Consider the following 19,073-nt stretch of genomic DNA (forward strand, 5'->3'; position numbering starts at 1 on the left):
GAGAATTCACAGTGAACATGGGAGCAGTGGAAGGTCCAGCTGTAGTAAGAGGAGCCTGCAACTGGAAATAATGAAGATGCAACTGGAAGCCCAGCTGCGACAAGAGGAGAGAGAAGCACGGCTGCAGCGAGAGGAACGTGAGCGAGAAGCACGGCTGCAGCGAGAGGAGCGTGAGCGAGAAGCACGGCTGCAGCGAGAGGAACGTGAGCGAGAAGCACGGCTGCAGCGAGAGGAGCGTGAGCGAGAAGCACGGCTGCAGCGAGAGGAACGTGCAGCTGAGCTGCAGCGAGAGGAACGTGCAGCTGAGCTGCAGCGAGAGGAGCGTGAGCGAGAAGCTCGGCTGCGGCGAGAAGAAAGAAAGAGACAACTGCGACTGGAGGAGATAAAGGCAAAGAAAGAAGTCGAATTGCGTCGCGTTGAGCATGGTCTGCCCTCACTACCTGCACGGCGGGATGACCTCAAGGTAAGGGAATGTGACTTACCTACGTTCGAACCACAAGAAGCTGAGGCGTTCTTCGAACACTTTGAACGGATAGCAACTCTGAAGGAGTGGCCAGAAGATGATTGGGCTGCTCTGGTCCAGGGCAGGTTGACTGGTGAGGCCCGGGAAGCCTATAACATGCTGGACCTAGAGGAGTGTACTAGTTACGACGCGATTAAGAATGCGGTGCTCCACTCATTCCGGCTGACTCCGGAGATGTACCGGAAGCGGTTCAGAGAGTGTACAAGAGCGTCGGGGAAGTCTTACGCCGAGACCGCCAGGGATATGGAACGGAAATTCCTAGGATGGTTGAAGGCGGAGGAAGCGGAGTCGGCGAATGATATCAAACGATTGATAGTGATGGAGAAGTTTATGTCAGTGCTCCATCCTGAGTTGCGAGTAAGGGTGAGAGAAGCAGGTATTAAGGACCTGAAGGCTGCAGCGGACCAAGCCGACATGCTGGAGGAGGCACTACATCTTGGAAGGGAGGGGCCACCCAGACACTCGCCTTACCCCAGGTCGGGAGGGAACCTTAGGAGTTCAGGAGGAGCGAGGACGGGTGGGGACTCTTCCAAGAGTAGTGTACCCAATGAGGTAACCCAGTTCAAGAGCTCAAGAGACGCGGGGAGGAAGCCCCAAGCTGTGAGCAGTGGACCTAACTCGGGAGCAAGTGCTACAGTCCCGGACACGACGACAGGGAGTCCAAAGAGAATCCAGGGAACGTCTGCAAGTGGTACCGCCAGGGGGACTGGCGAGTGGTCACCCAGGGGAGGCAGCCGATGCTTCAACTGTGGCGTGAGAGGACATTATGCCCGCGAGTGTGAGGAGCACCAAAGGAATATAGGACTAATGTTGGAAGAGGAGATCTTAATTATGGTATCTGTGTATGGGGTTCAACCACTGCAAACCACCTCAAGTCCATCATCACCCAGCAAAAATCTGCTATCAGAATAATATCAAATTCTGCTTTCAGACAACACACAGCCCCCTTGTTTAACTCCCTAAACATGCTAAACATAATCTCACTCCACAAATTCTCTTGTGTCAACTACATTTACAAAACCCTGTTCTTAAATGCAAATTCTGCTCTGAAACTCTCCCGGGACAGATGTAATAGGACCCATTATCACCACACCAGAAATAAATATCTCTTTGATATCCCCAGAGTCAAACTTAATTTGTGTAAACACTCTATGCAAATAAAGGGACCCAGTCTATGGAACTCACTCCCGAATGAATTGAAAAGCTGTCCAACTTTTGCATCATTCAAAAACAATACTAAAAAGTACCTAATTTCATCTTCATAGTTTTTTACCTTTTGCTTTAAAACTGCACTGTATCTATTGCTACCCAATCTCCCAATCTTTATGTACCTAATCTGAACATCTTTATCATTGATGTCTTCTTATATGTACTGTCAATCTGCTGTATGGTGTCTATTAATCTTGTTTAAATTACCAATCAAGCTGTCAATGTAATCAATCAGAGCTTTAATATAACAATGTGCTTTAATATACTTACTAATTTCTCTCATCTCATTTTTTTTCTTGCAATGTATTTGTTATCATTTTATTAATTCTGATAGAATTTACCTACTAAAAATTATCTGTTAGATTAAGGACCTGCCCGAAACGCTGCGCGTACTAGTGGCTTTACAAGAGTGCAATTACTGTACCATGCTATATATTCTCACAAACCCAATGTACCTTCTTGTATATAAATAAATAAAATAAAATAAAATAAAAAATTACTGGGCGCAAATCCTTAACTGTAGCCTCTGTTTAACTCAACAGTAAAGGGGTACTTGGTTGTAAAAACGATTCTTCGCGGCAGGGGGATCGTATTCCAGGGACCTGCCCGAAACACTACGCGTAACAGTGGCTGTAGAAGAATGTAACAACTCTTGTATATATCTAAAAAAAATATATATATATATATATATATATATATATATATATATATATATATATATATATATATATATATATATATATATATATATATATATAATAATGGTGGTTCGCCAATCAACGTTATATACAATAGTGTGTGCTTTAAAAATTTCAAGAGAATGGATAGCAGGAAAGTGAACAGAAAACGATGTTACATTGGATTGTCTATAGGGTACACTACTGCAAACAGGATAGATCTGGGGTCTTAGTATTGGACCCCATCACGTGTGTGGTAGTGGACCCCATACACATCCTATGGGTGGCAGTGGACCCCATAATCATCTTGTGGGTGGTAGTGGACCCCATACTTATCCTGTGGGATGGTTTGTGGACTCCCTGCATACCCATTCTTATGGGTGGTAATGGACCCCACCCACATTCTGTGGGTGGAAATGATCCCATACCCATCCTGTAGGCAATAATGGACCCCATACCCATCCTGTAGGCAGTAGTGATTTGATTTGATTGATATGTTCCCAATTTCCAATAATGTTCTATGAAATCTATCACCCCCCCCCCCCACACACTTGTGTAGTTGAGGATATGGCAAGTGTGTGAGATGGGAAGGATGTGCTACAGGGAGTAAAGAGAGATTGTGGGGTGGGCAAGGGCATGTGTGGGAGACCTGCGCGTCTCCGGGTAACCCATCCAGTATTGTAATATACAAAAAGAATGTAAACATCTAAGTTACCCCATTAAAGCCTAGAAAATCAAGTTTCCACAAGATCCTGGTAGTGAGAGGTGAGCGGCAGAGATTTTACAAATAACGTATATTGATTTAAAATATAAATTATAAAAAAAAATGCATTTTGTTCATAAAGTATTTTATTATATATAAAATAAAACCTATTTTTAATAAAGGTTTAAAAATAATTTTCTTTTCTTTAATTTCTTATATAAAAACTTTGGGATTTTATTAAATAATAATAAAACATAACTCAGACCAACTTTGCCAAAGCTCCAGTATATTTTGTTTAGTAATATTATTAAATTTTTTTACGCCATTGTGCGCAATATTCACTACAACATACTTAGTTAAACTTAACTCCCATATGGCCCGTCTCAGATGCTCTGAGACGGGCCAACGACGACAACTTCAATCAATCAGGAGTCTCGTGTGGGCCGCCCTTGTAGGCGACGTGGGCCGGCGTGGAAGGCTATAAGTTAAAAGTGAGTATAGGCTTCTAAGGTACTTTTCACCGAAGCCCACGTGTAACAGGATGGCGGAGGAGCGTTTTTGTATGTGAAGCAGCTGCAGGTGACGGTGAAACAGAGGTTGCCGGGTCTGCAGCGCTCCATATCTCTCCAGACAGTCTCCGTGGTGTAGTGGTAAGACACTCGCCTGGCGTTCCGCGAGCGCTATGTCATGGGTTCGTATCCTGGCCGGGGAGGATTTACTGGGCGCAATTCCTTAACTGTAGCCTCTGTTTAACGCAACAGTAAAATGTGTACTTGGATGAAAAAACGATTCTTCGCGGCAGGGGATCGTATTCCAGGGACCATAGGATTAAGGACTTGCCCGAAACGCTACGCGTACTAGTGGCTGTACAAGAATGTAACAACTCTTGTATATATCTCAAAAAAAAAAAATATAAGTATACCCCACTTGGTGTAGGCGCGCAGCTTAGTCGTAATTAGACACAACTCATAGAATTACGTTTTCTTCTTCGCAGAAAACCCATTGCTTTTGGGAAAAGCAGTGGCTATATCTTACAGTACTCAGGTATATCATTCGTTGCACAGGGACTCTCACTCCCTTTCCACAGCATGTCAAGGCCTTCAGAGGTTGTAATCTCTTCCGACATTGGTCCAACAGTCTGTTCATCTCAGCTTCCAAGCTCTCATGGGTATATCCAACATATACAAAACAAACGAATACAAATATATATTCAGGTAAAGTACATACATACAAGGTGAGATACAAAAGTTGAGGGATTTACAGATAGAGCTAGTACATACAATGCCTAAAGCCACTATTACACAAAGCGTTTCGGGCAGGAAAAACACTAAGACTAAAACTTAATACTAATTGAGATTAAAGTAAAAATTGTGTTGAGAAAAAATAAGAAACAAATGAAAAAAGGGGGGGAAACATGGCAGAAAAAAAGCAAAAATACAATTTGGTCAACAAACAGCATTGTTTAAAATCGTAGACATGGGTTGACATTTAAGGGTGAGGCAGGTACGTTACATTGAGTTAATTAGGTAGTACTTAGTTTTTATCTTAAACTGGTTGGGAGAGGTACAGTCTTTAACATAATTGGGAAGGTCATTCCACATTCTGGGTCCCTTGATGTGTAAAGCATTTCTAGTTTGACTAAGTCGTACTCTTGGAATATCAAATAGGTATTTGTTTCTGGTGTGGTGCTCATGGGATCTGTTACAACCTTCTAGGAAGCTTTTAGGGTCAGGATTGACATTACAGTTCAGCGTTTTATATATATAAAATACACATGAGAGGATGTGTAGTGACTTAATATCTAACATATTCAGAGATTTGAATAAGGGTACCGAGTGATGTCTGGGGCCTGAGCTAGATATTGTCCTAATAGCAGCTTTGTGTTGAGTAATTAGAGGACGTAAATGATTTTGGGTAGTAGAACCCCAAGCACAAATACCATAGTTGAGATATGGATAAATGAGAGAGTAATAGAGTGTCACCAGAGCAGGGTGAGGTACATAATATCTGATCTTAGAAAGAATGCCAACAGTTTTTGAAACTTTTTTTGATATATTTAGAATGTGTCCCTGGAAATTCAGCTTGCGGTCAATGAGAACGCCAAGGAATTTGCCATCTACATTGTTACAAATTTGGGTATTGTTAATCCTGAGATTTATTTGAATTGAGGATTTATTACCAAACAAAATATAGAAAGTTTTGTCAATATTGAGGGTGAGTTTGTTGGCAGTTAGCCAGTGATGGACTTTATTTAGCTATACTGTGGCATTTAGAGCAAGGGGGTCAGGACTGGAGTAAATGAAGGTTGTGTCGTCAGCAAATAGAATTGGTTTGAGATGTTGGGAGGCATTTGGAAGGTCATTAATGTAGATGAGAAAGAGGAGAGAGCCAAGTATGCTGCCCTGGGGAACACCAATGTTGATAGGTAGGGTGGGAGAAATTGAATTATTCACAGAAACATACTGGAGCCTGTCAGTAAGATAAGACTTAAGGTACTGCAGGGAGTGACCTCTGACTCCATAATGTTGTAATTTAAGAAGAAGGTTTTGGTGGTTGACAGTGTCAAAAGCCTTACGCAGGTCCACAAATAACCCAATAAGGAACTCATTTTTACCAAGAGCTGCATGTATCAAGTTAATCATACAAATAAGTGCATCGTTAGTGCTTTTTTTGGGGTCTGAAGCCATATTGACAAGAGCTAAGACAAGACAAGAGCTATTGTGTTTGGCTAGATAAGAGTAAAGCTGCTTGTAGATAAGTTTTTCAAATATTTTAGACAAGTTTGGCAGAATTGATATAGGTCTGAAGTTGTTAACATCAGTGGGATCACCACATTTGTGGACAGGGGTTACTCTCGCTTTTTTTTTAGAATATCTGGAAAGGTTTGGAGTTCAAGTGACTTGTTGAAGAGCAATGCAATGGCAGGAGCTAAAAATCTGGAGGCTTTTTTGTAAATAAGAGTTGGTATCTCCTCAAGGGACTTGGTTTTAAAGGAAAGGATTAAGTCATTATACTTTTTCCTCTGAGGAACCCGAAAAAATTACTAGACAGCTGGTCACCTATTATATATAAAAGTCTATTTAAAATGATCCTCTCCATCATTTTACAAAAACACAAGGTTAAGGACACAGGTCTGTACTCTCCATTGGCTTTAGGGATAGGGATGATCATAGCTTTTTTTCCATTTACTGGGAATACTGCCCTCGTTATAATTTATATTAAAGAGGTCTAACAGTGGGCTTTCCGTCATAATGACAAGTTCATTAAGTATTTCATAAGTTACTCCGTCCTCCCCAGGGGCGGTAGATTTCCCAACTTTAATCGCCGTTATTAGTTCTTCACTGGTAATACCTGTGCAAGTGACATCACCACTGTTACCTGCTGTAAGTATAAAATCCTTTCTTAGATCTTTCCAAGAATCTAATGACTCTCTCGTTACAACGGGTACCTTGGCAGCTTCCGCCCATTTATTTACGAGACCATTTGCAATTCCTTGCGGGTCAGGATGTACAACAAAAGTATGCTTTTTATCCCCTACTTTATTTACGTCTTGCCAGATTTCTTTCAAGTTTCTGTTACTCCCAACTTTCTCTGCAAACTCCTGCCAATAAATAATAAATAATAATAATAAATAAATGTTTATTCAGGTAAGGTACGTACATACAAGAGATTTTACATAAATTGATTGATTTATAGATAGAGCTAGACGTACATACAATGCCTAAAGCCACTATTACGCAAAGCGTTTCGGGCAGGAAAAACATTAATGACTAAAACTTAATACTAATTGAGTATAAAGAATAAAATGTGTTGAGAACAAATAAAAATAAAGATAAAAAGGGTGGGGGGGGGGGGACATGGCTGAAAAAGCAGCACAAATACAAATATTTGCTCCTAATTTCCTTTCTCTTCTTTCCACACAGCCTAGCAACTGCCAGTAAAGCATTCTTCACTTCCTCAGTCCTACCATTCCTATTCCTATTCATGTGAGTTCTCCTCATTGTTAAAGTAGGTACTTTAAAGTAATATTTAAGGGTTATCAACAAGTACATTGTAGTCTAATTTGCGGATTATTTCGAAGGATAATGCAGTAAAATATGCGTTCAATATATTAATAGTTAATTATAGTTAGGGAATGACATGGTGGAGGCAGACTTAGTACAGAGTTTCAGATGTACATATGATAGAGCCTAGTAGGCTCAGGAACATGTACACCAGTTGATAGACAATTGATTGAGACGTGGGGCCAAAGAGCCAAAGCCCAACCTCCACAAGCACAACTATTGCCCGAATCGCTATGCGTACTAGTGGCTTTAGGTATTGTATGTACTATCTCTAAATCCATCATTATGTATGTAACTCAATGTATGTACCTTTACCTGAATAAAAAATCTAAATATAAATATAAATCTAACTAGGTGAGTACTCGCCGAAGACTTACAAGCCAAAGAAATCCTCAAGAAGAATAGGGAACCTTTGATAAGCCGCCGGCTTCATGTCCCCGTCGAGGCCATTAGAGAATGGCCCTCAGGTAATATCATGTAAACTTCAGGTAAATTCAGGTAAATTCTGATAAAAATCATGAACAAAAAGTTAAATTTAGGTAAAATTCTTGAAAAATTCAGGTAAAATTAGGTAAAATCAGGTAAATTCAGGTAGAATCAGGCAAATAGAGGTAAAAATTTCAGGTAAATTGAGGTAAAATTTTCAGGTAAATATGAAGAGTGTACGATAAGACGGTGCCGAGTGTACGAAGGTGTTAGCCTTCACCACAACAACACCGTCTCCCGTCTGTAGGCCCCAGGCCTCTTGTTCCCTCTTAATGGATAGTTACCCCCAGTTATCCCCTGGTGGTCAGAGGTCAGTAGCGGTGCTGCTGACGTCATGTTGAGGGGGGAGGGGTAGTTGCTAATGGTTTGAGGAACCTGGTAATGTCTAGTATATGGGTTCACCTTGACTCAATATGGAGTCCACCTGTATATTGAAAAAACTTTTGGGGTTTTTCTTATGATTATAATTCAACTAATTAGGTTAGAGTATTACTTGTTAAGTTAATTTAGACTTATTATGTTAGCTAGCACTAATTCTAGGAATATACAGAGCCTAGCAGATGTCAGCAATGTGCTGCTGAAATTGGCCATTTCAGGCTTTATCTGTGCTTTTATGTCTGTTTTTGTACCATAGAGGAGTGTTTTTGTACCATGGAGTGTTTTGTACCATAGGGGAGTGTTTTTGTACCATGGAGTGTTTTGTACCATAGGGGAGTGTTTTGTACCATAGGGGAGTGTTTTTGTACCATAGGGGAGTGTTTTTGTACCATAGGGGGGAGTGTTTTTGTACCATAGGGGAGTGTTTTTGTACCATAGGGGAGTGTTTTTGTACCATAGGGGGGAGTGTTTTTGTACAATAGGGGAGTGTTTTTGTACCATAGGGGAGTGTTTTTGTACCATAGGGGAGTGTTTTTGTACCATAGGGGAGTGTTTTGTACCATAGGGGAGTGTTTTTGTACCATAGGGGAGTGTTTTTGTACCATAGGGGAGTGTTTTTGTACCATAGGGGAGTGTTTTTGTACCATAGGGGAGTGTTTTGTACCATAGGGGAGTGTTTTTGTACCATAGGGGAGTGTTTTGTACCATAGGGGGGTGTTTTGTACCATAGGGGAGTGTTTTTGTACCATAGGGGAGTGTTTTTGTACCATATGGGAGTGTTTTTGTACCATAGGGGAGTGTTTTTGTACCATATGGGAGTGTTTTTGTACCATAGGGGAGTGTTTTTGTACCATAGGGGAGTGTTTTTGTACCATATGGGAGTTTTTGTACCATAGGGGAGTGTTTTTGTACCATAGGGGAGTGTTTTTGTACCATATGGGAGTTTTTGTACCATAGGGGAGTGTTTTTGTACCATAGGGGAGTGTTTTTGTACCATAGGGGAGTGTTTTTGTACCATATGGGAGTTTTTGTACCATAGGGGAGTGTTTTTGTACCATAGGGGAGTGTTTTTGTACCATAGGGGAGTGTTTTTGTACCATAGGGGGGAGTGTTTTTATACCATAGAGGAGTGTTTTTATACCATAGGGGAGTGTTTTTGTACCATAGGGGAGTGTTTTTGTACCATAGGGGAGTGTTTTTATACCATAGGGGAGTGTTTTTATACCATAGGAGAGTGTTTTCATACCATAGGGGAGTATTTTTGTACCATAGGGGAGTGTTTTTGTACCATAGGGGAGTGTTTTTATACCATAGGGGAGTGTTTTTATACCATAGAGGAGTGTTTTTATACCATAGGGGAGTGTTTTTGTACCATAGAGGAGTGTTTTTATACCATAGGGGAGTATTTTTGTGCCATAGGGGAGTGTTTTTATACCATAGAGGAGTGTTTTTATACCATAGAGGAGTGTTTTTATACCATAGGGGGAGTATTTTTGTGCCATAGGGGAGTGTTTTTATACCATAGGGTGTGTTTTTATACCATAGGGGAGTGTTTTTTGTACTATTTTCCAACAAAACATAACAATTTTGTACATTGGTTTCATGAGAAATGCACCAGTCACATTCTTCAGCACCCAGTGAATGTAGCGTTCCTTGGGCCTATGTCAGATGTGTTGATAGGTGGAGTGATCGCATTGTTGTTACCTAGCAATTCAGTTGTATTTCACTTCGCTTCTGCTAGGTCGTTCTGCTTTCATGGACGAGATAGTTTTATTTTTTTTTGCTTTCGAGAAGAGTTTCTGCTATTCTATGGATAGCTCTTCCAGTTTTTCTGAGTGAATCGTCCCATTTCTGGATGTGTTGTCCCACTTGTGGATGTACCTCCATAGTTCAGGCCACGCTAACAAACTGCAAAATCACATTGTCAGTTTGTTGACATGCAAAAATGGAGAAAAATTGGTCATTATCCAAAGTCTGCACTTCCATGATTTCTGTAGGCGTTTATAATGATGATGATGATTTATTTACAGAAATGTACATACATATGATGAACAGAGGAAGATACTTAGGTAAGACAAGTACATTGCATAAAACTTAGGTTGATTAATGGTTTCGTGGGGTAGAGAGGTAGACAATACTAACAAGAAGCTGGATAACATAAACATTGTTCAAGACATTAATAGTTTGTTGAGGTAAACAATACTAACAAGCTAGATAACATAAACATTGTTCAAGACATTAAAGGTTTTGTGGGAAAACTTATAAGTGATTTATTAATTTTATTTTATTTAAACTGTATTTGTTTTAATTTATTTAAACTGTATTTTTTATTTATTTTAAATGTTTAATTATTATTATTATTGAGTGGACTGTATGATATATAATTTGTATCATTGTATCACTGATAAATTTCAGTGATACAATGTATTGCATGCGTTTCTGAAGCCATTTCTCTGAGCCTCCCTGAAAACTGAACTTCAGCACCCCACATACAACACAGCAAACAAAATCTAAAAAAACGGTTGGTATACTTTCTAAAATCAGATATTATGTTCCCCTACACAGCTCTCCTCTCTTTATACTATGTGCTAATCTATTCCGATCTTACATATATGGTATCTGTGCATGGGGTTCAACCACTGCAAACTACCTCAAGCCCATCATCATTCAACAAAAATCTCCTATAAGAACAATAACAAACTCTGTCTTCAGACAACACCCAGCCCCTCTGTTTAAGTCCCTTAACATGCTAAACATGCACTCACTCCACACATTCTTGTGTGCTATTTACATGTACAAAATCTTGTTCCTAAATGCTAATCTTGATCTGAAACTTTTCCTTGATAGGTGTAATAGAATCCATGAGCACCACACCAGAAATAAATATCTCTTTGATATCCTCTGAGTCAAACTAAATCTGTGCAACACTCCATGCAAATAAAATGACCCAGTCTTTGGAACTCTCTCCCTGACAAATTAAAAAAATGTCCAACCCATGCCCTATTCAAAAGTAAAACCAAAAAGTACCCAATTTCATCCTCACAGTTTCCTACCCTGTGCTTCAAACTCAAAATGTATCTTGTATTGCCCACCTCCCCAATATTAGTACTTAAGACATTCTGTATATCTTTACCTAGGTAATCACCTCTGTCAATTTATATTGTACTTATTTGTTGATATAAATCCTTGCTACAGTACAATGTACCTCTTCTTTTTACTAGATATGTTAGATTAACCACTGCACTGCTCTGCATTAAAATACGACACACCTGTGGTGCGCCAAAAATAAATTCCTCCCCCAAAATTATTTTATCTTATATTGTTAAAATGTTAAAAAAAAAACTCTGATCATGGGAAACTAAAAAAAAATATTGTATGTGACATACTTTAGTCGCAATTGAGCTAGGAAGTTGAGCATATTATGGGCGCTGAGCGATGGTGCGCTCAAGGTCACTAGGCTTCACCCCGTGGGGCAGCAGTTTCCGTGAATGTAACGTTTGACAATTATTTTGATGTTTCTCATTCGTTTCTTCTCTGGTTTTATGCTGTAATATTATTCAAAAGTGTGTAATTTATATAGTTCAATGTGTGGAACATCACTATGCTAAAAAATTATGACGCCCATATATGTGACATGTATATTATATTCTATGATCAATCAGTGTTTTTGTTGTTATTACACAATATACACACACATTGTATATACCTATCTACATATGTGTTCACCATAGTGAACCACTAAGTTGGTATGGTGAGCCCAATAAACAACAGTGGGTTGCCACAGCCAGCCAGCCCTCCCTCACTCCTTCAACACCTAACTCGTCAACATTACTCCCTCAATACTGTTTGTGGTGTTATTACACTATATACTCAGTCATTATATATAAGTATCTACATGTGATATTCACCATAACTGTACAAGTAAGCTGATATGGTGTCCAAACAGCATAGTGGCCACTGCATGACAAGTCAAACAGTAGACGACAGCCTCACTCCCTCACCAAAATGGCTCCTCCCAACAAACTCCTTTTGTGGTTATTGCACTCTATACACACACGTTACATGTAAGTATCTACATTTGTGTTCACCATAGCGAACCACAAAGCTGGTATGGTGATTCCATACAATAACATATTGCCACACGCCAGCCAGCAGCCGACACTACCTCTCCCTCCCTCCCTCATCAACAGTACTCCTCCCACCGCTAATTCACATCGCTAATTCTCACCACAATCCTGCTATTATCAGAATCATGGTCACTAAATCATGTAAATGAATATTATTCCACAAGTTTATTTTGTAAAGGAACATGAGAAATCGTTTGAAGAATTTTAGATGGATGAAATAATGGCAATGTGCTGTAGCTAGTGCTGTGAACATCTTGAACAGCATTTATTCACTGATATCTGAACATTGTACACAGTCTTTATCACAGTCAGGCTCTTCTGTAATACTATCATGGCTAAATAATACCAAATACATATATATTTGGAAAATTTTAGGCGATGCTGTGGTCAAAAGCTGAACAGCAATGTTGTTAGCTCATGCTGCATGCACCAGCCTTGGTTGCTCACTCAATACTGAGGCCTTCACACCCTGGGAATGTTGCCCATGATTTAAAAAAAAATTGATGTCTGCTTAGGAGAGCCCTGAGGAAGCTGATGTGAACCCTGTGTAGCTGCGGAAGTTTTGAGTGATACACTATACCTATAAGATCCCTGAGGCGCATTGTACACCACCCGTCGAGAGCCTCAAGGCTCGTTGTGCAGTGCAGTGGTTAAGGCTAGCTGAATCTCTTCCTGTGTGGGACCTTACAAAGCGATCTTTTCAAGACTACCTTATAAATTGAGCTTTTCCTATAATCGTTTCAATACTACCTTATGCTTTACAAGCTTGGCTACATACTACCTACAAGTACTAAAGTCAAGGGTGCACGCGAGTGCGTTATTTGCAAGCACACAGAATGATGAAATAGGAAGCGAAAATCTATCTGTAGCTGGTGCAACGAGAGCAAAGTTATGCTGTGTACCTTGGACTATATCACGGCCTGTGTCTTACCGATGTTATCAGTAGTGATACGATTTTGTTGTCATAGAGAGCTATCGAGAATTTGGTGGTGGTGGTCCTTAAAATGTTGTCTAGGAGTATAAGGAGTAAGGAAAACAGCCAAGTACACAAGTCACAAATTTATACGTACAAGTCACACAGGAATACATTCAACAAGGCATTTTCCTCAACATAAGATCACTTCGTATTATAAACTCAAGTGGCTCTGACCACCCCACGGCTCACTGTCCCATACCTGGTATCGTGCACCCAGCCACCACCGTTATCATCCAGTGACGTATTTTAGCCTCTAGGAAACCTGGACTCTTATAAAACCTCTCCAACTTCTGTAATATTACTCTACCCAATTTTGCAACCCTGGTTATATACAAGGATAGGCTTATCTGACTGTACGGCCGGAGAAAACCCCTCAAATAGCAGGAACGGTCGCCAGCGATACACCTCCCCCTCCAGTCAAGATGGTGTCCACCTCTCTTGCATCATCGCCCCCTTAATACTCTATTCTTTACATATGCTATCAAACACATTAATGATTTTATTTACTATATTCCCCATGCATACTCTTTGATAGAGTCCATTTTTCCCTTACATAGTTAGGCTATTCCAGTTCACATTATTTCTGATGATCTCCAGCTGAGAAGGCACTACTTTACTGGGCGGAGTATTAATGGTGACTCGCGGCCTCTCTGATCTCAGCTGGGGATTTATTCTAATAAACACTTGCCACTGAGTCCACCAACATTTACAACCGAAACCAACCTCCACAGGAGGTAAGGTTCGTAACAGACTACTGTACTTCATTGATTATTACGCATCTCCAAAGTACTGAGTGTGTAATACAGTGTGTTCCTGTGTAAATAGTATCTGAAACTGTACCATTGTAATTTTAGTGAATTTTTACCACGTAATATTGTGACAATAAACATTTATTGTGGACACATTACTGACACATGTATCACAGTTCCATGGAAAATTATGAACATTCTACTGTATACATATTGTAAAGGACACAAATATGTGGCATATACGATAAAAGAAACAAATAAAACCGAATTGGAAATACATAGAAAAAATATTTGAAAATATATTTGTGGCAACACGTGGTGCTTGAATGGCCTGCGCAACTGTGTCTGGGAGCTTCACACACGGGCGACCAGCCCCTGATGACGTCACAGCGCACCTTGTCCACGTCCTCACAGCCAAAGTAAGTGGAAGTTCGTAATTTTTTTTACATAGACATGTTCAGGGAAGGTAATTTATCATTTTAGAAAGAAAAATGACTTTTTGGGAACATTTGATGTCATGCACACTGGGGGAATTTCACAATAAACACAGTGCATCACAGTGGTTACATGGGGACACTCGTTTTGTATAACGTCCGTTTCACATGATGAACATGGAACGGATTAAATTCGTTATTCGAGGTACCACTGTATTTTATTTGGTGATTATTAGTAAAAGTTTTCCTTTTTTATTTACTCAAGCGTGTGCATAATCTTTTGCAAAAATGAACATTTGGATCTAAAGCTTGATTTCAAGTTACTGTAATATTTTGTGTACAAAATGTATTCATATATATCTTTTCAGGTAAGACATGCAAGAGTTCATTCAGAAGAAGATCCATGTGTCTAGACTTGAGCTAGCATCAGCTCCATTATCACATGGTAAGATATATGAGCATCTGGTTAGAAGGCGAACAATGTGAGAGTTCGGTTTGTTAAGAGGACACGAACCAGAGTCATTTCCATTAATACAAGGTGAGGCATTCATGAGTTAATTTGGCAGAGGCACTATAAGCATTCAATATGTCTGCAGGATTATGAACACAATTCAGTTCCAATAATGCAAAACCAGATATTTGAAGGTTCAGTTGGAATAGGAACCATGTCAATTCTCAGTGTGTGCACAGAACTTGAATCAGAATTGGCTCCAGTAACACAGATGGAAGTTCACATAGAAGAGAGATCACATGTGAGTGATCATGCAAGAGAGGCACCAGATGATCTAAAAGGCTTTCGACACAGATGTGACTTACTAAGACATATGAGAATAAATACTAAAGAGAAACAGTATCAGAGTTTTGAGTCTGTTAATGGATTTTCACATGAAAAAGATCTAGCTGCCCATTTGATAATTAATACAGAAAAGAAACAATATCAGTGTTTAGACGGTGAAAAATGTTTTTCGCAAGAAAATGAACTAGCAACCCATCTCCAGGATCATTCTGTTAAGAAACAGTATCAATGTTTAGAGTGTGTAAAAGGTTTTTCACATAAAAATGATCTAGTAACCCATTTGAGAGTTCATGCAGAAGAAAAACATCAATGTATTGAGTGTTTACAATGTTTTTCACATGCAGATGATCTAGCAATTCATTTGAAAGTTCATGCAAAAGAGAAATTACATCATTGTTTAGTGTGTCTTAAAGACTTTTCCCAAAAATCTTATTTAGTAACCCATATGAAAATTCATACAGGTGAGAAATTTTATAAATGTTTAGTGTGTCTAAAAGACTTTTCACGAAAATCTCATCTAACAAATCATATGAGAGTGCATACAGGAGAGAAGCCTTATCATTGTACAGAATGCTTAAAAGGCTTTTCGCAAAGATCTCATTTAGCAAATCATATGAAAGTTCATACTGGAGAGAAACCATATCAATGTTCAATGTGTGTAAAAGGTTTTTCACAAAAATCTCATCTAGCTAGTCATATGATGAGACTTCATACAGGAGAGAAGCCATATCAGTGCACAGAGTGTTTGAAAGACTATCCAGGTAAATCAGATCTATTAAAACATATGCGAACTCATACTGGAGATAAACCATATCAATGTTTAGAGTGTCCAAAAAAATTTATACAAAAATCCAATCTTGCAAGTCATATGAGGGTTCATTCAGGACAGAAACCTTATCAGTGCTCAGAGTGTCTAAAATGCTTTTCACAAAAATCTCATCTTGCAAGCCACATGAGAGTTCATACGGGAGAAAAACCATTTCAGTGCTCGGAATGTCAGAAAGATTTTTCAGATAGTTCAACTCTAGTAAAACACATGAAAACTCATACAGGAGAAAAACCATATCACTGCTCAGAGTGTCTGAAAAGCTTCACATTGAAATATGAGTTAGCAAGTCATATGAGAGTTCATACAGGAGAAAAACCATATCAGTGTCCGGAGTGCATAAAAGACTTTACACAAAAAGGTCATCTAATATCACACATGAGAATTCATACCGGAGAAAAGCCATATCAGTGTACAGAGTGTATAAGAAACTTCTCACGTAAAGATCATCTTGTAAAACATATGAGAATTCATGAAAGAGAAAATCCACATCAGTTTTAAGCATTCAAAAGAATTTTAAAGAAAATACAAAAAAAAAAAAAATTAGTAAAACTGAAACTATATTTAGTGATCAGTGTCAAGAAATATATTTATTTAAACTCTAGTCACATAATTTATTCGAGAGTATATAAGGCATGAAAGAAGTGTTGATTTTGTGTAAAAATACTTATTAAAAGTTATAAAGATGACTGCCAAATTTGATTCAGATTGTATTGTAACTTCTATTCTAATGGTAGCATTCAAAATGTTATGTTTAAGAGCAGATATTACGTACTGTAATGGCACTCTATGCACAGAATTTAATGAACCCTTCGTTTTGATTACAATGAAATTAATCAGATTTGCCAAACTTATTTCCTCAATTGATGTTGTTTTGAGCCCTCTTTAATAGGATTATATTAGTTACAAATTATGTGGAGTTAGCCAGAAACACCACCTTTCCATTGTAGGGGATGGAGGGAGTAATGAAGTTGGGCGTTTGGCAGTCCCTCTGACAAGTTACATGTAACTATCACTGCCTCATATTTGGCCAGGGGTTGGCAAAACAATGGGGGGGGGGGGGGGTGGCTGGAGAGGGGGGTTCTGTTGGAAGTGTTTTAGAGATGAGCTCTGCTGTGCTATAGAGCTCTTGTGTCCTTAAGTACTATCTCTATGTTGGCTATTTTAGGAGTACCTGAAGGAACCCCTACCATAGGGGCCCCCCATGGAGGTCATGGGAGCAGGGCCCTCCCCCCCCCACTAGGGGTTGCTGTCTAGTGGTGGTCATGGGAGCAGGGGGGGGCCCCCACTAGGGGTTGCTGTCTAGTGGTGGTCATGGGAGCAGGGGGGGGCCCCACTATGGGCTGTCTAGTGATGGTCATGGGAGCAGGGGACCCCCCACTATGGGCTGTCTAGTGATGGTCATGGGAGCAGGGGGGCCCCCACTATGGACTGCTGTCTAGTGGTGGTCATGGGAGTAGGGGCTCCACCAGGGGTTGCTGTCTAGTGGTGGTCATGGGAGCAGGGGGGGGGGCCCCCCACCAGGGTTTGCTGTTTAGTGGTGGTTATAGGAGCAGGGCCCCCCACCAAGGGTTGCTGGCTAGTGGTCATGGGTGCAGGCCCCCCCCCCCCCCCCCCACGAGTGGTTGCTGTCTAGTAGTGGTCATGGGAGCAGGGCTCCCCACTATGGGTTGCTCTCTAGTGGTGGTCATGGGAGCAGGCCCCCCCCCCCCCCATGGTTGATACTTGGTTGATGGGGTTCTGGGAGTTCTTCTACTCCCCAAGCCCAGCCTGAGGCCAGGCTTGACTTGTGAGAGTTTGGTCGACTATTCTGTTGCTTGGGGGCGGCCGCAGACCCGCATACCTACCACAGCCCAGTTGGTTCGGCACTCCTTGGAGGAAACAATCTAATTTCCTCTTGAAGATGTCCACGGTTGTTCCGGCAATATTTCTTATGCTCGCTGGGAGGGTGTTAAACAACCTTGGACCTCTGATGTTTATACAGTGTTCTCTGATTGTGCCTATGGCACCCATGCTCTTCACTGGTTCTATTCTGCATTTTCTTCCATATCGTTCACTCCAGTATGTTGTTATTTTACTGTGTTGATTTGGTACTTGGCCCTGCAGTATCTTCCATGTGTATATTATTTGATATCTCTCTCGTCTCCTTTCTAGCGAGTACATTTGGAGAGCTTTGCGACGATCCCAATAATTTAGGTGTTTTATCTCGTCTATACGTGCCGTATATGTTCTCTGTATTCCCTCTATTTCAGCAATCTCTCCTGCTCTGAAGGGGAAAGTGAGTACTGAGCAGTACTCAAGACGGAACAACACAAGTGACTTGAAGTGCAACCATTGTGATGGGATCCCCGGATTTGAAAGTTCTCGTACTCCATCGTATCATTTTTCTGGCTGTCACAATATTTGCTTGGTTATGCTCCCTAAACGTTAGGTCGTCAGATATCATTATTCCTAAATCCTTGACATGCTGTTTTCCTACTATGGGCACATTTGATTGTGTTGTGTACACTGTATTATGTTTAAGGTCCTCATTTTTACTGTACCTGAGTACCTGGAATTTATCACTATTAAACATCATGTTGTTTTCTGTTGCCCAGTTGAAAACTTTATTAATATCTGCTTGAAGTTTTTCAATGTTTTCAGCCGAGGTAATTTTCATACTGATTTTTGTGTCATCTGTAAAGGATGATACGAAGCTGTGACTTGTATTTTTGTCTATATCTGATATGAGAATAAGGAAAAGCAGTGGTGCAAGGACTGTAAACTGAGGTACAGAGCTTTTAACTGTGCTTGGACTCGATTTTATATGATTGACTGTTATTCGTTGAGTCCTATTTGACAGAAAACAGAGTATCCAGCATCCTACCTTACCGGTTATTCCCATTGACCTCATTTCGGGTGCTATCACTCCATGGTCACATTTATCAAAAGCCTTTGTGAAATGATGACCCCACTATGGGTTGCTGTCTAGCGGTGGTCATGGGAGCAGGGGGCCCTCACTAGGGGTTGCTGTCTACTGGTGGTCTTGGAAGCAGGGGCCCCCACCAGGGGTTGCTGTCTAGTGGTGATCATTGGAGCAGGGCCCCCCCTCAATAGGGGTTGCTGTCTAGTGGTGGTCATAAAAG

At 40.3% G+C, this 19,073-nt stretch overlaps 1 protein-coding gene across 2 annotated transcripts; it reads left to right on the top strand.

Annotated features, from left to right (window-relative positions):
• The first annotated feature begins 7,830 nt into the window (after window positions 1-7,830).
• LOC138372053 (zinc finger protein 84-like) lies at window positions 7,831-16,789 on the top strand. Of its 2 annotated transcripts, XM_069337203.1 has the most exons (3): window positions 7,833-7,972; window positions 10,071-10,109; window positions 14,695-16,789. In XM_069337203.1, exon 3 carries the CDS (start codon window positions 14,950-14,952, stop codon window positions 16,447-16,449), a length of 1,500 nt encoding a protein of 499 aa, XP_069193304.1. In that variant the 5' UTR covers window positions 7,833-7,972; window positions 10,071-10,109; window positions 14,695-14,949; the 3' UTR covers window positions 16,450-16,789. The 2 variants fall into 2 exon arrangements, with proteins under 2 accessions (XP_069193305.1, XP_069193304.1); XM_069337204.1 differs by lacking the exon at window positions 10,071-10,109 and having other exon boundaries at window positions 7,831-7,972.
• Window positions 16,790-19,073: the final 2,284 nt, after the last annotated feature.

This window comes from Procambarus clarkii, chromosome 37 (genome assembly GCF_040958095.1).
Source record: "Procambarus clarkii isolate CNS0578487 chromosome 37, FALCON_Pclarkii_2.0, whole genome shotgun sequence".
In the NCBI taxonomy this organism is placed as follows: domain Eukaryota; kingdom Metazoa; phylum Arthropoda; class Malacostraca; order Decapoda; family Cambaridae; genus Procambarus; species Procambarus clarkii.